Below are 18,312 nucleotides of genomic sequence, written 5' to 3' on the forward strand. Positions count from 1 at the left end.
AGAGGCTCTCTAAGGAGTTTATCCCACGGGAGGAATTTCTCTTAATTTCGAAGGAAAAGAAAGTGGGGCCAGAACGCATTCACCTCAATTTGCTAGTTCAGCAAATTTACATGAATGCAAACTGTGTTCAAGCTGGCTCCCCATTGCCCAAAAATAACATGCCATTGCCCAAATTTGCGTGTGGCAGTCTATCACGCAATAACGTGTAACCCATGATTGCGTTTGGATTGCCATTGGATTATACTTCCAATTTCCCTTGCCTGATAATGTCCTGAGTTTTTTGTGGGTTTTTCAGGTTATGTGGCCATGTTATAGAAGAGTTTATTCCTAGCATCCCTTCGGAGAATGCTATCCTTAAGAGAGGATGGTGTGTCTGTGTCTGTGTGTATGGTAGGTGGCATGGAAGAGAGCGGGGTACACTGGTCCCCCGGGTTACGAAATACCCAGGTTACGAAATTTTCGGGATACGAATAAATCCCATAGGGATTTATTGTTTCGGCTTACGAAGGTTTTTTCGGGTTACGAAAAAACCCCGGCGCTGTTTTAAATGGAGCCGCGGCACAGCCGCGGCTTTTTCCCTATTAGCGCCTATGGGCTATTCGGCTTACGAAGTATCCCGGGTTACGAAAGCGGCGGCGGAACGAATTAATTTCGTAACCCGGGGTACCAGTGTATACCTATACTGTGTGACCCTTGTTTGAGAGGGAATGATTTCCATGTTACTGTTCTGTTGCTGATGGGGAGGCCTGAGGGTGGGAGGAGATGCAAAGGGGATTTGTATCTGTTGAATTAGAGGTCCATTTTGACCCTGACTGTGAGTGGCTTCATGTGCACTTGCTGGGTCTTGGCTTTGCTGTGCTGGTAGCCAAACTGTGTTCACTTGAAGGGCTTCTTCCTCCTGGCTGTGGAAGCTGTCCAGGTGTTTGTGGGTCCCAATGGCTTCCCTGTACATCTTGACCTGGCAGTTGCTGGCATGGCCCAGAACTTCAGTGTTTTCAAGGAGCATTTTATGTCCAGGGGGAGGTTTATAAGGCGCTCTGCTGCTGCTGCTTTCTCTCTGAGGAGGGCTGGGCTTTTCCCGCCCAAACGGAGAGCCCTTGCCGCTGCTGCTGCTGCTGCCGCCGTCTTTCCCTCGCAGGAGCAGCCCTCATCGTCGGCCATTTTCCCGGTGGGCGTGGGAAGGGCGGAGTCCGCGGGAGAGGCCCCTCCTCCGCAGGGATGGAAGAAGAAGAAGAAGAGGAGCCACTCCAGGCGGCAGCTGCTGGTGCTAGTGCTGCTGCTGCCTCCGGTGCCTTGGCCATGGGGGACTACGACTCGTGGACGTCGTTCCTGGGGGAGTGGGGCCGGTTTCAGCGCCTGGTCTTCTTCCTGCTGAGCGCCAGCATCGTGCCGAACGGGTTCAACGGGATGTCGGCGGTCTTCCTGGCGGGGGTCCCCGAGCACCGGTGCCGGGTCCCCGAGGGCGCCAACCTGAGCGCCGCCTGGAGGGAGGCCAGCATCCCCGAGGAGCAGCGGCCCGGGGGCAGGACGGGGCCCCACCGCTGCCGCCGCCTCCGCCTCGAGGCCCTGCGCAACTTCTCCGCCGCCCGCCTGCTCCCGGGGACCGACGTCAACCTCAGCCTCGTCCCCACCGAGCCCTGCCTCGACGGCTGGGAGTACAGCCCCAGCCCCTACCTCGCCACCATCGTCAGCCAGGTACCGCCGCCACCGGCCTCACGCACGCCCTCCCTTCTTTCCTTCCTTCATTCCTTCCTTCATTCGGGGGCAGGCCCCCCCCCCCCCCGCCCCCCCCCCCCCCCACCCCCCCCCGGTCCCCCGCCCCCCCCCCCCCCGAAGGGCCTCCTCCATCCTGGAGCCATGGCCAAGGAGCAGGCAGGCATTCGCCCTTACGGAGGAGGAGGGGGCTCGCCTGTTGCTTTCTGCCCCGGAGGAAGACCCCAAATGACCCCGTCCTCAGCATCACTGACAAACAGGCGCCTGGGTTTATAGGAGGAAGGCTTATAGCTTTTCTGCCCAGGAGGAAGCCCCCGAAACGTCCTCCATTTTGAGGTCGTGACTAAGAAGCATGCATTTATATTTATAGACAGGGAGGGTCTAACAGCTCTAAGCTTTTCTATGGCCATGTCCTCCATTTTGCGGCGCACTGCCCTCCTTTATGGCGAGGACACATCTGTTCCCCTGCTGCTGAGCCGGGGAATGTGGGGACACCAGGAAACACGGGGCTCAGGGAGGGAGACTGGGAGCCTCCTCCTTTTCCAGCCTCCCTCTTCTATTTCGAGCATGGCTAAGAAGCCTGCATTTACATTTACAGGAAGGGGTTTAGCTTTTATTTTCTGTCCAGGAAGAATTCCCCAATGTCCTCCATTTGGAGCATCACTAACAAGCATGCATTTACACTTATATAGGTGAGTTTTTCACTTTTATTTTCTGTCCAGGAGGGATTCACAAAATGCCCTCCATTTTGAGCACCACTAGGAAGCATGGATTCACATGTATATGTGAGGGTTTTTATCCTTTCATTTGGTCATGTCCTCTATTTTTCTTCCCCGCCCTACATTTTGTGGTGCCTTGCCTCCATCCTTTGCGAGGAGGACATCTGTTTCCCCTGTTCAGGTGGGGATGTGGAGGCATGAGTAGGGTGAGCAGAGGTCTTCACCTCAAAGGAGGTAAAAGGGACTGCAAAATGTAGGGCATTAAAAAAACACTAGACAACGTGAACAAATAAAAACTAAAATCATACAAATAAAAATACAAATGTATGATTCTTAGTCCTGCTCAAAATGGAGGACATTTGGGGATTCTTCTTGGACAGGAGGCTGAAATGTAGGATGTATCCTGGAAAAAGAGGGCCTCTGTTCACCCTAGACATGAGGAAACATTGAGTTGGGGCTGTGGAGATGCATAGCCATTGACTCCAGCAATGGCTGGGGTTGCCAGACTAAAACTGCTGGGGCTCCAATTCAAGGTGACCAAGTGTCCTCCTTTTCCTGGATATGCCCTCCATTTCAACCTTCTGTCCAGGAGGAATTCCAAAACATCTTCCAGTTTTGAGCATGACAAAGACACATGCATTTATATTTCTATTAGGTTTTTTTAAAGGTTGTCATTGGTGGTGTCCTCCCTTTTTTTCTTGAAGGTCTTCCATTTTGTGGTGCCTGGTCCTCTTTTGTGGTGAGGACGCCTGGCCACCCTGCTCTGGCCCTTTGACTGGTTCTACACTAGCAAGAATCCCAGCAGGTGTGGCTCCTCAGGAGGAGAAGCACCTGCAGGTATATTCCCACCACCACCACCACCAGATTCCCTGCTGACCTTCCTAAAGTGGGAGCATAAAGGAGGCAAAGAAAGGAAGGAAAGAAAGAAAGAGGGCAGCCCGAGGGTCTCCCTGGGCCAGTCCTTGGAGAGGGGCCTGGCTGGGAGGAGCATGTGGTGCTTTCCTGGCCTCTGTTGCTGCCTTTGTCTGGTCCTCTTGGGAAGGGGAGCCCAGATGGAGGAGCCATTTGCCTCTGTGTGGGAGAGGTGGGGGGGGGAGTGCTGTACTGAATGTTAAAAGGAAATGAGTGGGGGGAGCAAGGTGACCAGATGTCCTCTCCGCAGGGGAGGAATGAGGCAATGCAAAATGGAGGACATTAAGGAAAGATGGAGAGCCTGACCAAAAATAACCTAGGATTTTTTGTGGGTTGTTCGGGCTATGTGGCCATGTTCTGGAAGCCTTCGACTTCACAATAACCTAGCAAACACTCCTATAAATGTAAATTCATGCTCATAAGGGAGGAGATTGGGATGGGGGGAAAGCAGGGTGACCAGATGTCCTTACCACAAAGGAGGAAAAAGGGACTGCCTAATATAGGACATGGCAAGGAATATTAAGGATCTGATCAAAGAAAAGCTCAAAACACTCATGGAAATGGAAATTCATGCTCCTTAGTCATGTTCCAAAGGGAGAACCTTGTGGAATTTCTCCTGGATAGAAGGTTGAAATGGAGAGCATGTCCAGAAAAAGGAGGATGCATATCACGAAAAATGGAGGACCTGACCAAATAAAACTAAAAAAATACACATAGAAATGTATATTCGTGATTCTTAGTCTTGCTCAAAATGGGGGACATTTTGGAATTCCTCCTGGATAGAGGCTGAAATGAAGAGCATGTCCTGGAAAAGGAGGACCTTTTGTTTTGCATCTTGCAGTCTATCTGTCTGACATGGTAATAATGTCTGACATCTTCAAGTAGCAACCTTCCTGATTAGGATACGTGAACCATGTGGCTCCCCTGGGAAAGCCAGAAGAGAGATGTGCACAAGCCACTGACATGCGTAAATTTACCCCTCAGGGGACAACAAATTACATTCCTCTTTCTGTAAATATCATTCAGCTGGAACCTGTTTGCAGATTTAGTCCAGGGTTCTTACAGCTCCTCCAGTTACTGGCACATCATTCAGCACATCCAGATTGATGCTGCTGAATGTGTTAAACTCTCCATTGCAAAGTTTTATTCTGTCAACTGCTTCCCATTCAACTTCGACTCATGAAAGCTCTATTAATTAGAGACCTCCAAGTCACTCTGTCATCAGTAGCCCTACTCAGGTTCCCGCAGATGCATGGCAGTAGTTTCCATCTGGAAGAGTATCCATCTGGAATGCCATCTTCCTCTTTTCCTATTGCCCTTCACTTTACCAGGCATTGTAGCCTTTTCTAGTGAGCCCTTTCTTTTCTTGATATGGCCAAAATACAGCAACCTCTGTTTAGTCGTTTTGGCTTCCAGGGAGAGTCTGGGCTCGATCTACTCTAGAATCCATCCACTGGTCTTTTTAGCAGTCCACAGCATTCTCAGAACTCTTATCCAACACATCCCAAATGTGTTGTTTTTCTTCCTGCCGGCTTTTTGTATGATGCCCTCAGCATACAAATTAAATAAGGTGATATAATACAGCCTTGCCTGACTCCCCTTCCAATTGCAAACCATTCTATTTCTTCATATTCTGTTCTGAAAAAATACCATTGCAAAATACTGTAGGCAAAATCCAACTGTTAGTTCCAGCTAGTGTAGAGTGAATGAATGGGACTTACTGATACTTACTGATTCAATGGCTCTACTTGATTTGGGACTCTGCTTGGAGTTAGCCTTACATCCTGGGCTCAGTTTTTTATTTATTTGTTTATTTTAGATTCAATTTTTTTATTAGGAGCTCTGATGGCACAGTGGTTAAATGCTGGTTGTGATTTCTTTCGATCCCGCAGTGCTCTAGGCTGACTCAGCCTTCCATTTCTTTCATAGATTGGTAAAATGTGTACCTAGCTTGTTCAGGGCAATTGGCTAATACATTGTAAACCACTTAACATATCTTGATTTCAGTAAGGTCTTGGACAATATCTCCCATGGCATTCTTGCAAAAAAGCTAGTAAAATGTGGGCTGGATGGTGCTATTGTTAGTTGAATTTGTTGATATACTGAACCGAAAGGGTGCTCACCAATGACTCCTTCATCCTGGAGAGAAGTGACCAGTGGGGTGCAACAAGGTTCTGTCCTGGGCCCAGAGCTATTCAGCATCTTTATCAATGACTTAGATGAAAGAATAGGTGGCATGCTTATCAAATTTACAGATGACACCAAATTAGCATGGGTACTAATACCCCAGAGGGTAGGATCAGAATTCACAATGACCTTATCAGATTAGAAAATTGGGGCAAAACTGACAAAATGAAGTTCAACAGGGAGTAATGTAAGATATTACATTTAAGCATGCATAATAAAAAAATAAGAGTCAGAATGTGATGCAGCAACTAAAAAATCCAATATGATCCTAGGCAGCATCCGTAGGAGTGTAGTGTTTTGATCAAGAGAAGTTAGCGCCACTCCATTCTGCTTTGGTTAGGCTCACCTGGAATACTGTGTCCAATGTGGACACTTCAAGTCAAGAGGGATGTTGAGGAGCATGTGTCCAGAGGAAGGCAAAAATATGTCTAACAGATGGTGAAAGGTTTGGAAACAATGCCCTTAGGGAGCTGGGTATGTTTAGCCTGGGTAAGAGAAAGTTAACAGGTGATATGATAGCCCTGTTTAAGTGTTTGAAGGAGTGTCATTGTGGGCAGAGCAAGCTTGTTTTCCACTGCTCCAGAGAATAGGACCCAGAGCAATAGATGGAAGCTACAGGAAAAGAGATTCCACCTAAACATTAAGAAGAACTTCCTGCCAGTAAGAACTGTTTGACACTGGAATATGCTGCCTCAGTGTGGTGGAGGTTTTCAAACAGTTTAGATGGCCATCTGTCAGGAGTGCTTTTATTGTGTATTCCTACATGGCAAGGGGTTGGACTGGATGGCCCTTGTGGTCTCTTCCAGTTCAGTTATTCTGTGAAATCTTTTGGCACTATATAGGTTGAGGGTCTGGATGTGGATTCATAGGAAAGCCATAGATGCCCTCCTATTTTGTTGAAACATTTCGTAATAGGTTATTAGACATATTTTTATATGGAAAGCTTGGTGCAAGGAGTTCATACAAGTAATTTAAGAAGAAGGAGCGGCGTTTCTCCAGGGGGAGAATCTTTAATCTGTACTGTATCGTATTTTCATTTTGTTTTGTAAACCGCCGTGATCATAGGAACGGTGATATATAAATAAAATTTCAATTCAATCAAACTCTATGGCTGCTCCTTAGCTATGAATTCTTAAGAGCAAAATCTGCCTTTCTTCCTCAGTGCCAGGGGTAGATAAAATGTGCCTCTTAGAACCTGACTTGATTGTGCTTCAGCTTCAATCAGTCCTAAGCAACATAGCCAAAGCGAGGAATAATTGGAGTTCCAGTCGAACAATATCTAGAGGGTCACTCTTTGCTCACCTGTGCTCTGTCATCTTCTGCTACGAGATTAAAGCTTTCTTTTTTAAAAAATATTTTGGTGTGTAGGATGCTGATTTAATCTTATTCTGATTGAATATCCCAATAATTTTTTTTAGAGTGAGGCTATTCTCTGTATAATTTTTCCACAGATTTTTAAATTTCTTTTTTTAAATGATTCTTTCCCATTGTGTGTATTTTTAATGTATATTAATTCTATAATCATAGAAATGTAGAGTTGGAAGAGACCACAGGGGCCATCCAGTCCAACCCCCTGCCATGCAGGAAATCACAATCAAAGCATCACCGAGAGATGGCCATCCAGCCTCTGTTTAAAGACCTCCAAGGAAGGAGGCTCCACTACACTCCAAGGGAGTGTGTTCCACTGTCAAACAGCCCTCCTTCTAATGTTCAGGTGGAATCTCTTTTCCTGTAGCTTGCATCCATTGTTCTGGGTCCTGTTCTCTGGAGCAGCAGAAAACAAGCTTGCTCCCTCCTCAACAAATCCTAGATCCATTTTACACGTAGTTTCATTCAGCCAGGTGTCCCCCATCCTATATTCATGCATTTCATTTTTCCGCCCTAAGTGCAGTACCTTACATTTCTCCCAGTTTAAGTTCATTTTGTTAGCTTTGGCCCAGCTTTCCAATCTATTCAGTTCATTTTGAATTTTGATCCTGTCCTCTGGAGTATTAGCTATTCCTCCTAATTTGGTGTCATCTGCAAATTTGATAAGTATGCCTCCAATTCTGTCATCCAGGTCATTGATAAAGATGTTGAATAGCACTGGCCCCAGGACAGAGCCCTGTGGGACCCCACTGGTCACTTCCCTCCAGGATGAAAAAGAGCCATTGTTGAGCACCCTTTCGGTTCGGCCAGTCAACCAATTACAAATCCATGTAATAGTTACATTGTCTAGCCCACATTTTACCAGCTTGTTTGCAAGAATGTCATGGGAAACCTTGTCAAAGGCCTTACTGAAATCAAGATATACTATATCCACAGTATTCCCTTCATCTACCAAGCTGGTAATTTTATCAAAAAAAGAGAGGTAAGATATGTATGTCGTGACTTGTTTCTCTGAAACCCATGTTGACTTTTTGTGATTATGGAATTGCCTTCTAGACATCTTGGGACAGTCTATTTGGAAAGCAAAGTATAAATGGCTTAAACTAATAAATAAGATATTAGTTGTATTATACCCTTACCATTTAAGTGACATGCTTGGTTTTTAAGATGTCGCTTTGAATGAGGGAATAATTTGTCCCTTTTTTGTTTATGTGACAATGTGATCTTAAAAAGCACATTACAAGCATACGCAAGTATATGTGGTTTTGAATTTTATCAGAATGGGCCATATTGTACGTAGCTTATTTAACTAGTGTTCTAAAATATTAGTTCTACAACTAGAAGTTGTATAGAACATAATGGCCATACCATAGTGTGGAACTTGCATCCAGGCCTCAGGTTTCTGTCCCCCCCCCAATTGTTTCTTCATGTACTGCATGTATTCTGATTACCTCTCTTAATTACTTGTTTACAATAAATCTATCCTTGCCACTATGTATGAACAAGATAAGCAGTAGCTGCTCTGCAAACCAAAATGAGAAGCCTTGAGCTGTGTAGTTTCTGTGCTCCAAAAAGGCTATACTATTAAAATGAAATTATTCTTCGTGGTCTTTGTGTCTTACACATGTGGGATGTAATGTGCCTGCGCAGTACTAATTTGGAATTTTCAAAGCAGTTAGCTTGTGTTCTAGTTGGTAGCCCTTTCTCTCCACGCCTATGTATATTAGCCCCCTCTGGTGTTCTCACCCCAGTCCTTTTTCATTTGCTGCAGCAGTAGCATCGATAAGAGCTTTCAGAGCAGTGTACTTTCGATTTTGGTTTTTGACTCAGTTTCTTCAACGACTATTCTTCTGGTTTATCCTTCTAATAGTGGTGTTTTTGACAAATCTCTCCAGATGCCTATGACTTCAACTTCCTTCAAATGGTGTGTTGAGTGCAGGGGTAAAATCCCAGATAAAGATGGCCATTCCAAGTATCTCCTTTGCCCTAGAGAAAGCCATATCTGAGTCATTGGCGGCCAGTGTCAATCAGATGGTAGACAGAATCAGTCCTCTAGGAGGTGGGAGGGATAGTAATTCAGTTAGTCCAGGAACGGCGTGCCATCTTGAGAAGAGGTTGAATGGAGGCAAGCAAAGGGCCATCATCATGACCTGAATGGTAGATAGGGTCATGGTCTTCCATCGGTTCTGTCTGAAAATGGAGGTCCAGGGAGCAGGCCATCCACAGCATCTGGTCCGCAAAGGTTCTCAAATGAGATTTGAGGGTTTGAGAGGTGTTGGGCAACTGTGAGGTGCCATCATCCAAAGTTGCTTGATCATAGGCGGGATAGCTAGAGTAAGGCAAAGGCAGGAGTTCTAAGATGGAGGTAGCAGACTGATGTTGGGTTTTGTCCGCATCATTCAGGAGAGATGTGTGTGTTTTAAGGGACTAGCCCATTTGACTCAGCACCCAGAGCCTAACTTGATCGTGGTCAACATTGCCCAAATGGGCTCGTCCCTTAAAACACACTGTACCCTCCAACAAAGACAAAAATCTTGACTCCTTGAGCAAGAAATTCTACTCCACTTCATCCCTTCATTTCTGCATGGCCAGCGACCTCGCATGCATGGGAAGCTATCACCAGTTCTTATGGGACAAATTGGCTTCCTTCTTGGACCATCTCACCAAGGATGGCAGGAGGACCACCAGCACCATCCTCTTGGAGGCCAACTCCCTGGCAGACCAACAAATCATGACTGCTCGACACCTAGCTGAATCCAGCGGTAGGTCGTTAACATCAGCAGTAGCCCTCTGCCGCCATGCTTGGCTTCGTTCCTCTGGCCTTTCCCCACAGGCCAGAAATACCATCGAGGTGATCCCCTTTGATGATGCAGATGTGTTCCACACCACCATAGACAGTGAGCTCAAACTCACTCACAAAATGCACACTACTGCAGGAAAGTTTGGTTTCCCTCAACCATCCTTCCAACGCAGACCCAAATTCCAGAGATTTCAAGCACAATCATCAAATCATTTTCAGCATCAGAACAGATCCACCAACCAACCATCTCGGCCTCATCGGCCTTCTAAGCAACACAGGCCCAAGCAAGGTCCGTCACGGAAATTACCTCATGACCAAGGTAAATGGTGCCTTTGACACCCCACATATCCCAAATTTTCCACCATTCTTCCTAGACAAACTTCATCGATTCTACACTGCACATGCCTCTATTACTACAGACACATGAGTCCTCAGCATCATCGAGGACGGCTACATCATCTAATATAATAATAATATAATTTATTTATACCCTGCCCAATCACTAGGAATCCGGGCGGCTTACAACAATAGGAAAATACAAAGCAATAGCAATAAACAATAACAATACACATAAGATAATAAAGAAATATAATCTAATTCGAATCCCTTTGTCCCACGGGGCATTTGTCCCTCTACATCATCAGAGGCCCTTTGCATGGAGATCTAAAATCGTCTCCTCAGAACTGCCACAAAGATTGTCCCTCCTGCCCTCAGGCACCGATCTTTCTTTTCTTGTTATTTTTTGGTGGACAAAAAGGATTGAGGCCTCCATCCAGTCTTAGATCTCAGAGCACTCAATGACCACATCAGAACCAAAAGGTTCAAGGTGACGTCCCTCCGCGATGTTTTCCCCTTACTCCAACAAGGGGACTGGTTTGCGACCCTGGACTTAACATTTATTTTCACATTTCAATACATAGTTCACACTGCAGGTTCCTTTTCTTTGTGCTGGATGAAACCACTTTCAATTCACCACCCTTCCATTCGGCTTCTGCACTGCACCCAGAGTTTTCACCAATTGTGTTTCAGCCATTGCAACCTTTTTCAGACAGAATGGAGTCATAGATGACTGGCTACTTGTTGCTCGATCCAGATAACAACTACTGCAAGACATCATCTCATCTTCGATCTCCCCAGCCATCTTGAGATGGTCATCAACCTTGACAAGTCCCATCTCATTCTGACTCGGTCCATCACCTTCATTGGTGGTAGACTCTGCGATGGAGACGGCCTTTCTCCCTCTTGACAAAGCCTTCAGGATTCACATGCAAACCCTTCACTTACTCCGTGCGAGGTGCACCCATGCACACAAAGTCCAAAAACTCTTGGGCTACATGGCCTTGAACACTGCCATAATTCCACATTCATGGCTCTGCATGCACCCCCTTCAGACATGATTCCTTGCCTCCTTCAACCACGGCCTCGACCTGGTATTGAAACCACTCACAATACCAAGACATCTACAATGGTCCCTCCGATATTGGTCCTCAATCAATAACCTCATCAAAGGCATGCCTTTCTCTTCACCCCAACTGCATCTCATTTTCATAGTTAACATTTCTCTCCAGGGCCCACACCAAACACTTATTTGTCCAAGGGACTTGGACCAAGTCAAAGTCCACCTTCCACTTAAACACCCTAGAGATGCTGGCCGTCATCAAAGCCCAACAAACCTTCCCGATCCTCATTGCAACCGACAACACCACTGTTGTATATTACATAAACAAACAGGGCAGGACGAAATCCCTGAGCCTCCTCAACTTAGTTTGTCGACTCTGGAATTAGTGCATCAGAAAATCCATCCACCCTGTGTCTATCCACCTCCCGGGCCACTCCAATGAGATCATGGACTCCTTAAGCAAGACCACGCTATCCTCCCACAAGCGGATGTTTCACCCATCAGTCCCCAGCAATCTATTCCTCCAATGGGGTTTTCCCCAGGTAGATCTCTTTGCCTCGCCCTGCAACCACCAGTGCAAGATGTTCTGTTCTAGGTTCCCCAGGTCAAATCACAACCTCGGTAACACCTTTCTTTTCACTTGGCTGGGACCTCTCCTCTATGCTTTCTCTCTGTTTTCTCTGATAAGGTGATCTCCAAACTACACTGGTTCAGGGCGCACTGCATCCTCATCACACCATGGGGTCCCAGACAGCCCTGGTTCTCCCCTCTGAATCAGCTCTCCAACAAAGACTTGCTCCCCCTTCCAACCCACCCAGACCTCCTCACCATCAGCTAATAGACAGTGAGGCACGCTGACCTCCACAGGCTTCGTCTCATGGCGTAGATGATCACCCAACAATCTCATCCCCAGTAAGACGGATTCTCCAGGCAGCACATAGGTCGTCAACCACCCAGTCCTATGATTATAAACGCAAATCATTCTTTTTCTTTTTTGCACAGACTTTCTAGTTCTCCACATGATTTTTCCACTCACCATGTTCTGGAATTCCTCTCCACTTTAGCACAGAAGGGCCTCTCACTTTCGTCCACCAGGTGCTACTTATCTCCCATTTCGTGGTACCAGCAACAAGGAGCATCCCTCCTGCTTCTCTGATCCTCTCATTAAGACCTTCCCCAAAGGCTATCAAAACCTTTGCTGTCCAATCACACTTCCACCTCCCAGTTGGAGCATTCATTTTGTCTTGTCTCATTACAAAAACCTTCCTTTGAACCCATGGCCACTTGTGACATCAGGCTTTTGACTTGGAAAACAGCATTCTTGGTTGCCATCATCTCTGCCAGACAGTGAACTCTGCGCCCTCCATTCTGACACTTACACCAGATTCCACAAGGATAAGGTTATCCTATGCCCAGACATCTACTTCCTTCCAAAAGTACTGTAGTCTCGAAATTTTACCTCAATCAGGACATTGTCCTCCCTGCCTTTTTTTCAAAACCTGTCCTCTGACCTCGAGATGTCTCTTCACACACCCTAGACGAATGCAGTGCTCTGGCCTACTGTGTTGATAGAACAGCCGATTTACTTAAAACTAAATGTCTTTTTATCTGTTATTCAAAATCGAAATTGGGACAACAGGCTCTCAGCATTTCTCTAATTGGATAACATCTACCATCCATCTCTCTTATGAGTTGGCTGGCAAACACCCTCATTCTCCACTGAAGGCACATTTCACCAGGGCGGCTGCCACATCCACTGCCTTCCTAGCAGGCATTCCTCTCCAAGATGTTTGTTGTGCCGCAATGTGGTCCCAGCAGTCCACCTTCATCTCTCACTACCCGATTGACAACAGATCCCAAAGAGATGCTGCATTTTGGCCATGCTGTGCTCTTCTCCTCCAGTGTGTGACACTCCCTCCTCCACTGATGTAAGACAGCTCGCTAAATTCCTGCATGTGTAAGGCACAGAGACCACAAAGGAGGAGGACAGGTTGCTTATCTGTAACTGTGTTTCTTTCAGTGGTCATCTGTGCCCTTACACAACCCACCCTTCCTCCTCTCTAGTGTTACTTTCACTCCTCTTATGGTCCTGCTGCTGCAGACTTTGAATTGGGGTGAGGACACCAGAGGGAGCTTAAATATGGAGGCATATACCGCCAAAAACTCCAGCTAACTGCTTTGAAAGTTCCAAATTAGTATTGCGCAGGCACATTACATCCCACATGTAAGGGATCGTTTGAAGAAACACACAGCAGCGGCAAGGAGGAAACAAAAATCTTGACCATTCTGTACACCCCCCCCCCCCCCAAAGATTGTCAGTAGGAATTAAGGGCCAAATTAATGCTCATTTGTATCTAACAAGCAGTTTTTTTGAAGTTCAAATTACATTAGCTTCAGGTTTGGGGCTGATAATTAACAGTGGAGAGGGGAAATTTAATCCTGTTCTCCCCTGCAGCAGATTGAGGAAAATCCTTCCTCTGAAGTTGGCATTTTGTGTCAAGGCAAGTTTCTTTGACCAGAAAGAGCAAGAGTTGAAAGGGACAATTCTTTCTCCTCTATATACATATTCATACATTTTAAGCCTCTACTACAGAGAAGGAAAAAATGTAAAGATAATTTTTTAAAAATTGATGAAACTTTGCATTAAGTACGTATTCTACTTTCTGTTTATGTTTAACCTTTTACTACCTTAAGAATATAAATGAATTTGCAACAAAATTTGTATCTATTTTTTAAATTGTAAAGTAGAAGAGCTTTTATTAAAGCAATTACAAATTCTTCTTGTTTTACTAATGTTGGTAAGCTGAACATAACACCTGTGAGAGAGGAGAAAATTAATGCTGAAAATCAAAACTGTCAGAAAGTTTAATTATCTGGAAAGAATAAGAAGCAGTACATAGATCTCAGCACTGCCATGCAGAAATATGTGTATGTGCACTACAGAGAAAAACTTTGAAAATAGATCTTTCTATAATGCAATCACAATATTTCTGATTTCTGTGTATAATTGTGAAAGCTGGACAGTGAAACAAGCTGAAAGTAAGAGAATCAACTCATTTGAAATGAAGTGGTAGAGAAGAATTCTACAGATAACAAGGACAGCCAAGTGACCAATAAGTGGATCTTAGAGTAAATCGGCCCTGAACCCTCCTTAGAAGCCAAATGAGTAAACTGAGGCAATTGATCTTTGGCACATCATGAGATAACATGATTCATTAGAAAAGATGATAGATAATGTTTGACAAAGTGGGACACAGTATGAAAAGAGGAAGAACACATTAGAGGTAGAAAGAGTCAACCAAGGAAGCCACAGCCTGGAGATTGCAGGGCTGTGGATGACAGGGGGTCTTGGGAGAGTCTGCCATTCATAGAGTTGCCATGTCGAAGTTGACTTGACAGCGACAATAATTCAGTCAAAAAGTGGTACTAAATTTGAATATGGATGCACATTTTAATACTTTTTTTTTGTATTGCTGGGAATAAATCCCACAGAATTGCATTAAACAAGCATCAATAACTATGCAGAAAGTAATAATTTGGAACCCATCTTTTATTTAATTTATATATTGTTCCATTGCAGTAATAATATATTTTTGAGCTTTGATAGTATTACATTCAAGTTAATTCTCTTAATTGATGTCCACTGCTTCATTCTGATCTTTCGGTGGAAGTTTCATGAATTTTAGAAAACAGTTTGAATGAATTGAAATAAACACATCTGTTTCATATGTAACTTGGTTATATGTGTACAGTATATGTATTTGTCCTTTGGTTATACAGTATGTGTATACAGGTTAACTATCCCATATCCGGAATTGCAAAATACCCCAGAATCTGAAACTAGCACATGGGTGGTTGAGATAGTGACAGTTTCTGATGGCTCAGTGTACACCAAATTTGTTTCATGCCCAAAATTATTACAAATATTGTGTATAAAAATCAGGCTGTGTGTATAAGGTGTATAAGAAACATACATGAATTTCATGTTTAGACTTGGGTCCCATCTCCATGATATCTCATTATGCATATGCAAATATTTCAAAGTCTAAAACACTTCTGGTCCCAAGCATGCCGGATAAGGGAGACTCAGCCTGTAGATTCAAACATTCATATGAAATCTACCTGGCTGATACACAATTTAAAACAAATATCTGTAAGTGTTCTGCATTTTGCAACATTTGAAAATGCTTCTATTTAGGAGAGTACAATGGGACATAAGAGGTACATTTTCCTTGTCCTTCACATCTCTGGGTGAGCATACACTGCATTTGGAGATCTAATCTTGAGTTTCTGAATGAACAGCCTTACAAGTGATAAGCTCTTTCATCATCAGGCATCTCTGATCCTTCAAGTCGAAATTGCACTCCTCTTCCTTCTGTAGCTTCATTTAATCTGTAAGGCAGCAGTTTCACTAAAGTCTATCATGTTGTTATGTGCCTTCAGATCATTTCTGACTTACGGCGACTCTAAAGGCACCAGATGTTCTGATCTTGCAAGCTAAGCAGAGTCAGGCCTGTTTAGTATTTAGATGGGAGACTGCCAAGAAATAGCAGAAGCTGTATTTCAGAATTAGGAACTGTCAAAACCACATCTATGTAGCCATTGCCTAAGAAAAGCCTATGAAATTCATGGGGTCACCATAAATTGACAAGCAACTTGATGGCACATGCACAAACACACACACACTTGGTAAACCTGCCATGGACTTTTCTTGCCAGAATTTGTCCAGGAAAGGGTTTGCCATTACCTTTCTCTGAGGCTGAGAGAATTTCCATGGTCGAATGGGGATTCAAACCTAGTCCTACTCAAACCATTGCACCATGCTTTCAAACCACCACAGCATACTTTCAAACGTTTTTCATACCAATATGTTATTGTGTTATTAACACCTTTTACAAGGCACTGGCTAACAGTTTCTTAGAGACTGTCTTAGTTAAAGTGTAACTGGACTGACATTTATATTTCCCAGTGTTAGGAGGTGGCAGCAGGTGTGTCGGGATGTCTTGAACAATTAACGACAGCTGGAGAACAGAAAGCAGCAGCAGAACTACAAGACCCAAGAACAATAGTGGTCGGGGTAGGGTCAATAGGCTCAGAGGTGGAGGAAGGAAGGACGGGGTTGAAAAAGGAGGGAGAGGTGGTCGCTGGGGAAGGATGTGGGAGAGAAAGAGGCAGACATTGAAAGGGTTAGAGGAGAGAATGGACTGAGAAGCTGTAAGGTGGCAGCTTTAGTAAGGCGTGGCAGTTGGTTGCGAGCCAGCAATGTGTGCACTGACAGCCTGAAAGACCCCATAGTCGAGGAATACCTGGGGGAGTATCCCAAAGTTCCTCAAAAAGAGGTTCTTCCTCAGGAAAATACCCTCCGCCTATCTTATTGGAAAGCGGGGCCCCTTTAGTGGAATATTAAAGGAAGGTGCTGGCCTGTGAGAGATACCTCTGCTATAGAGGGAGACTTGGACAAATAGAAAGGCTTTAATCCAAAGTAAAGAAGAGTTATGTAAGTTAAGTTGAAAAGCAGAATGTGAGGGAACATTCACTTTTGTTGGCAGCACTACTGCGTACATGCCTTCTCATTGGGTTAATGCAACATGGAATCCACCAAGAAGCCAACAGCAGCAAGTAGACCTACGGGCCTGCCACACCCAGTTTTTGTGACAACAAGTAACAGCTGTGTAAAATATATTTTGCTACTGTCACTTTCTTTCTTTCTTTCTGCTTTTGCTTCATTGTAAGACTATCTGTGTTTATCTCTTTTTCTGTTTGGCTCAAAGTCTATATATGTCATTCTAGTTAAATGCTGTTTGTTATTATCTGCATCCAGTGCTTGGAATGCTGTATCATCATTGCCAATTGAACCTTGATTTTTAATTAACTATTCTCAGAATATAAAGGGATTTTGTAGCACTTTTGAGACTGAGAGAAAGAGCATTTGATAGCATAAGATTTTTGTAGATTTGAGTCTACTTCCTCAGATGAATTATGTATATTCCCAGGATACATTAAGAATGGGTTCAGTGAAGACTGGTGAAGAGGTTCATGACTTGTTCTAGACACTAAATATTAAAAGTCACAATTTTAGGATTACTTAATGGCATGTTTTGGTTTGTTTGTTGTTTTGCTTTTCTGTAGGATTTGTTTTTAAAATCATAAGTGTACAGTCACTACGATATTCATACATTATCTTGCTTTATTTTCTGGGACTTCCTTTTCAGTCACTGAATGCAGTATATAAAGGGATCTTGTAGCACCTTTGAATCTAACTGAAAGAAAGAAGTTGGTACCTTGAGCTTGCATAGACTTAAGCCTACTTCCACGGATGCATATTTCTGAGGAAGTAGGCTTAAGTCTATGCAAGCTCATTCTACCAACTTCTTTCTTTCAGTTAGTCTCAAAGGTGCTACAAAATCCCTTTGCATATTGATCTTCCAGACTAACATGGTTGTGCCTTTGAATGCAATACGTTTTAGGTTTGCGGGAAATTCAGTGCTTTGCTCAATTAGTACTTCCATTAATGTTGGGAAGCTCATGTTCATAGACACCAGTAGAATTTCCCTGGTGACAAGATTAATTGCATGGGATCACTCTCTCCATCTAACCCCACTTCCAGTTATCTTTTTCAGGGTTCACGCATTTTATGAACTTAGGTTAAGTACACAGTGTACACAAACGGTATAACTGTGTCTAGAATATGATTATTAATTATTATTATTTTCTAAAATAAACCTTTTTGCATTTTTAAAAGGAACTAATGTTTGCCTTTGCTTTAGTAGTTGAAGGCTTAACAGTATATTTTGAAAACTGTTACAGTATAATATTTTTGGATGTACACCTAATCCAATTTAAATCGTGGGATACTGACTTTAATGGTATTCGAATAACAGCAACTAAGCATGTTTCATACCCATAGCTTTCCCATGGAAAAGAAAGGAAAATTCAGTGTAATTGCTTTCAGTTTCATAAGACAAGTAATAAAACTGCCTTAGTACATTTCAGTTACCTCTCTTTTTAAGTTTCTTCTTGTAGTGTTAAACCTGTACAGTCTCAGGTCTAAGATCCCAGGATTGTGTACTCAATACAGACTTGTGTTTCTTGAACAGCATCTCTGCATGCCATGTGGCAAATGAGCTATTTGGTTGGAAACTGATGGCAACAATCTCATCTATAATATAAAGAGATCTGTACATTTTGGTTGGCCTTGAAAACTCTGGCTTCCA

The 18,312-nt window shown here is 44.0% G+C and overlaps 1 protein-coding gene across 1 annotated transcript in view; it reads left to right on the forward strand.

The window, feature by feature from the left end:
* Positions 1 to 1,165: 1,165 nt before the first annotated feature.
* The window catches only part of LOC121922145 (solute carrier family 22 member 4-like), a 73,660-nt gene continuing 56,513 nt past the window's right edge, over positions 1,166 to 18,312 (forward strand). The window contains exon 1 of the mRNA XM_042451155.1: positions 1,166 to 1,695. Within this exon, the coding sequence (XP_042307089.1) occupies positions 1,219 to 1,695 (477 nt within the window). The 5' untranslated portion in view covers positions 1,166 to 1,218. The remainder of the gene's footprint in view (positions 1,696 to 18,312) is intronic.

Source organism: Sceloporus undulatus, chromosome 2, assembly GCF_019175285.1.
Source record: "Sceloporus undulatus isolate JIND9_A2432 ecotype Alabama chromosome 2, SceUnd_v1.1, whole genome shotgun sequence".
Classification (NCBI taxonomy): Eukaryota; Metazoa; Chordata; class Lepidosauria; order Squamata; family Phrynosomatidae; genus Sceloporus; species Sceloporus undulatus.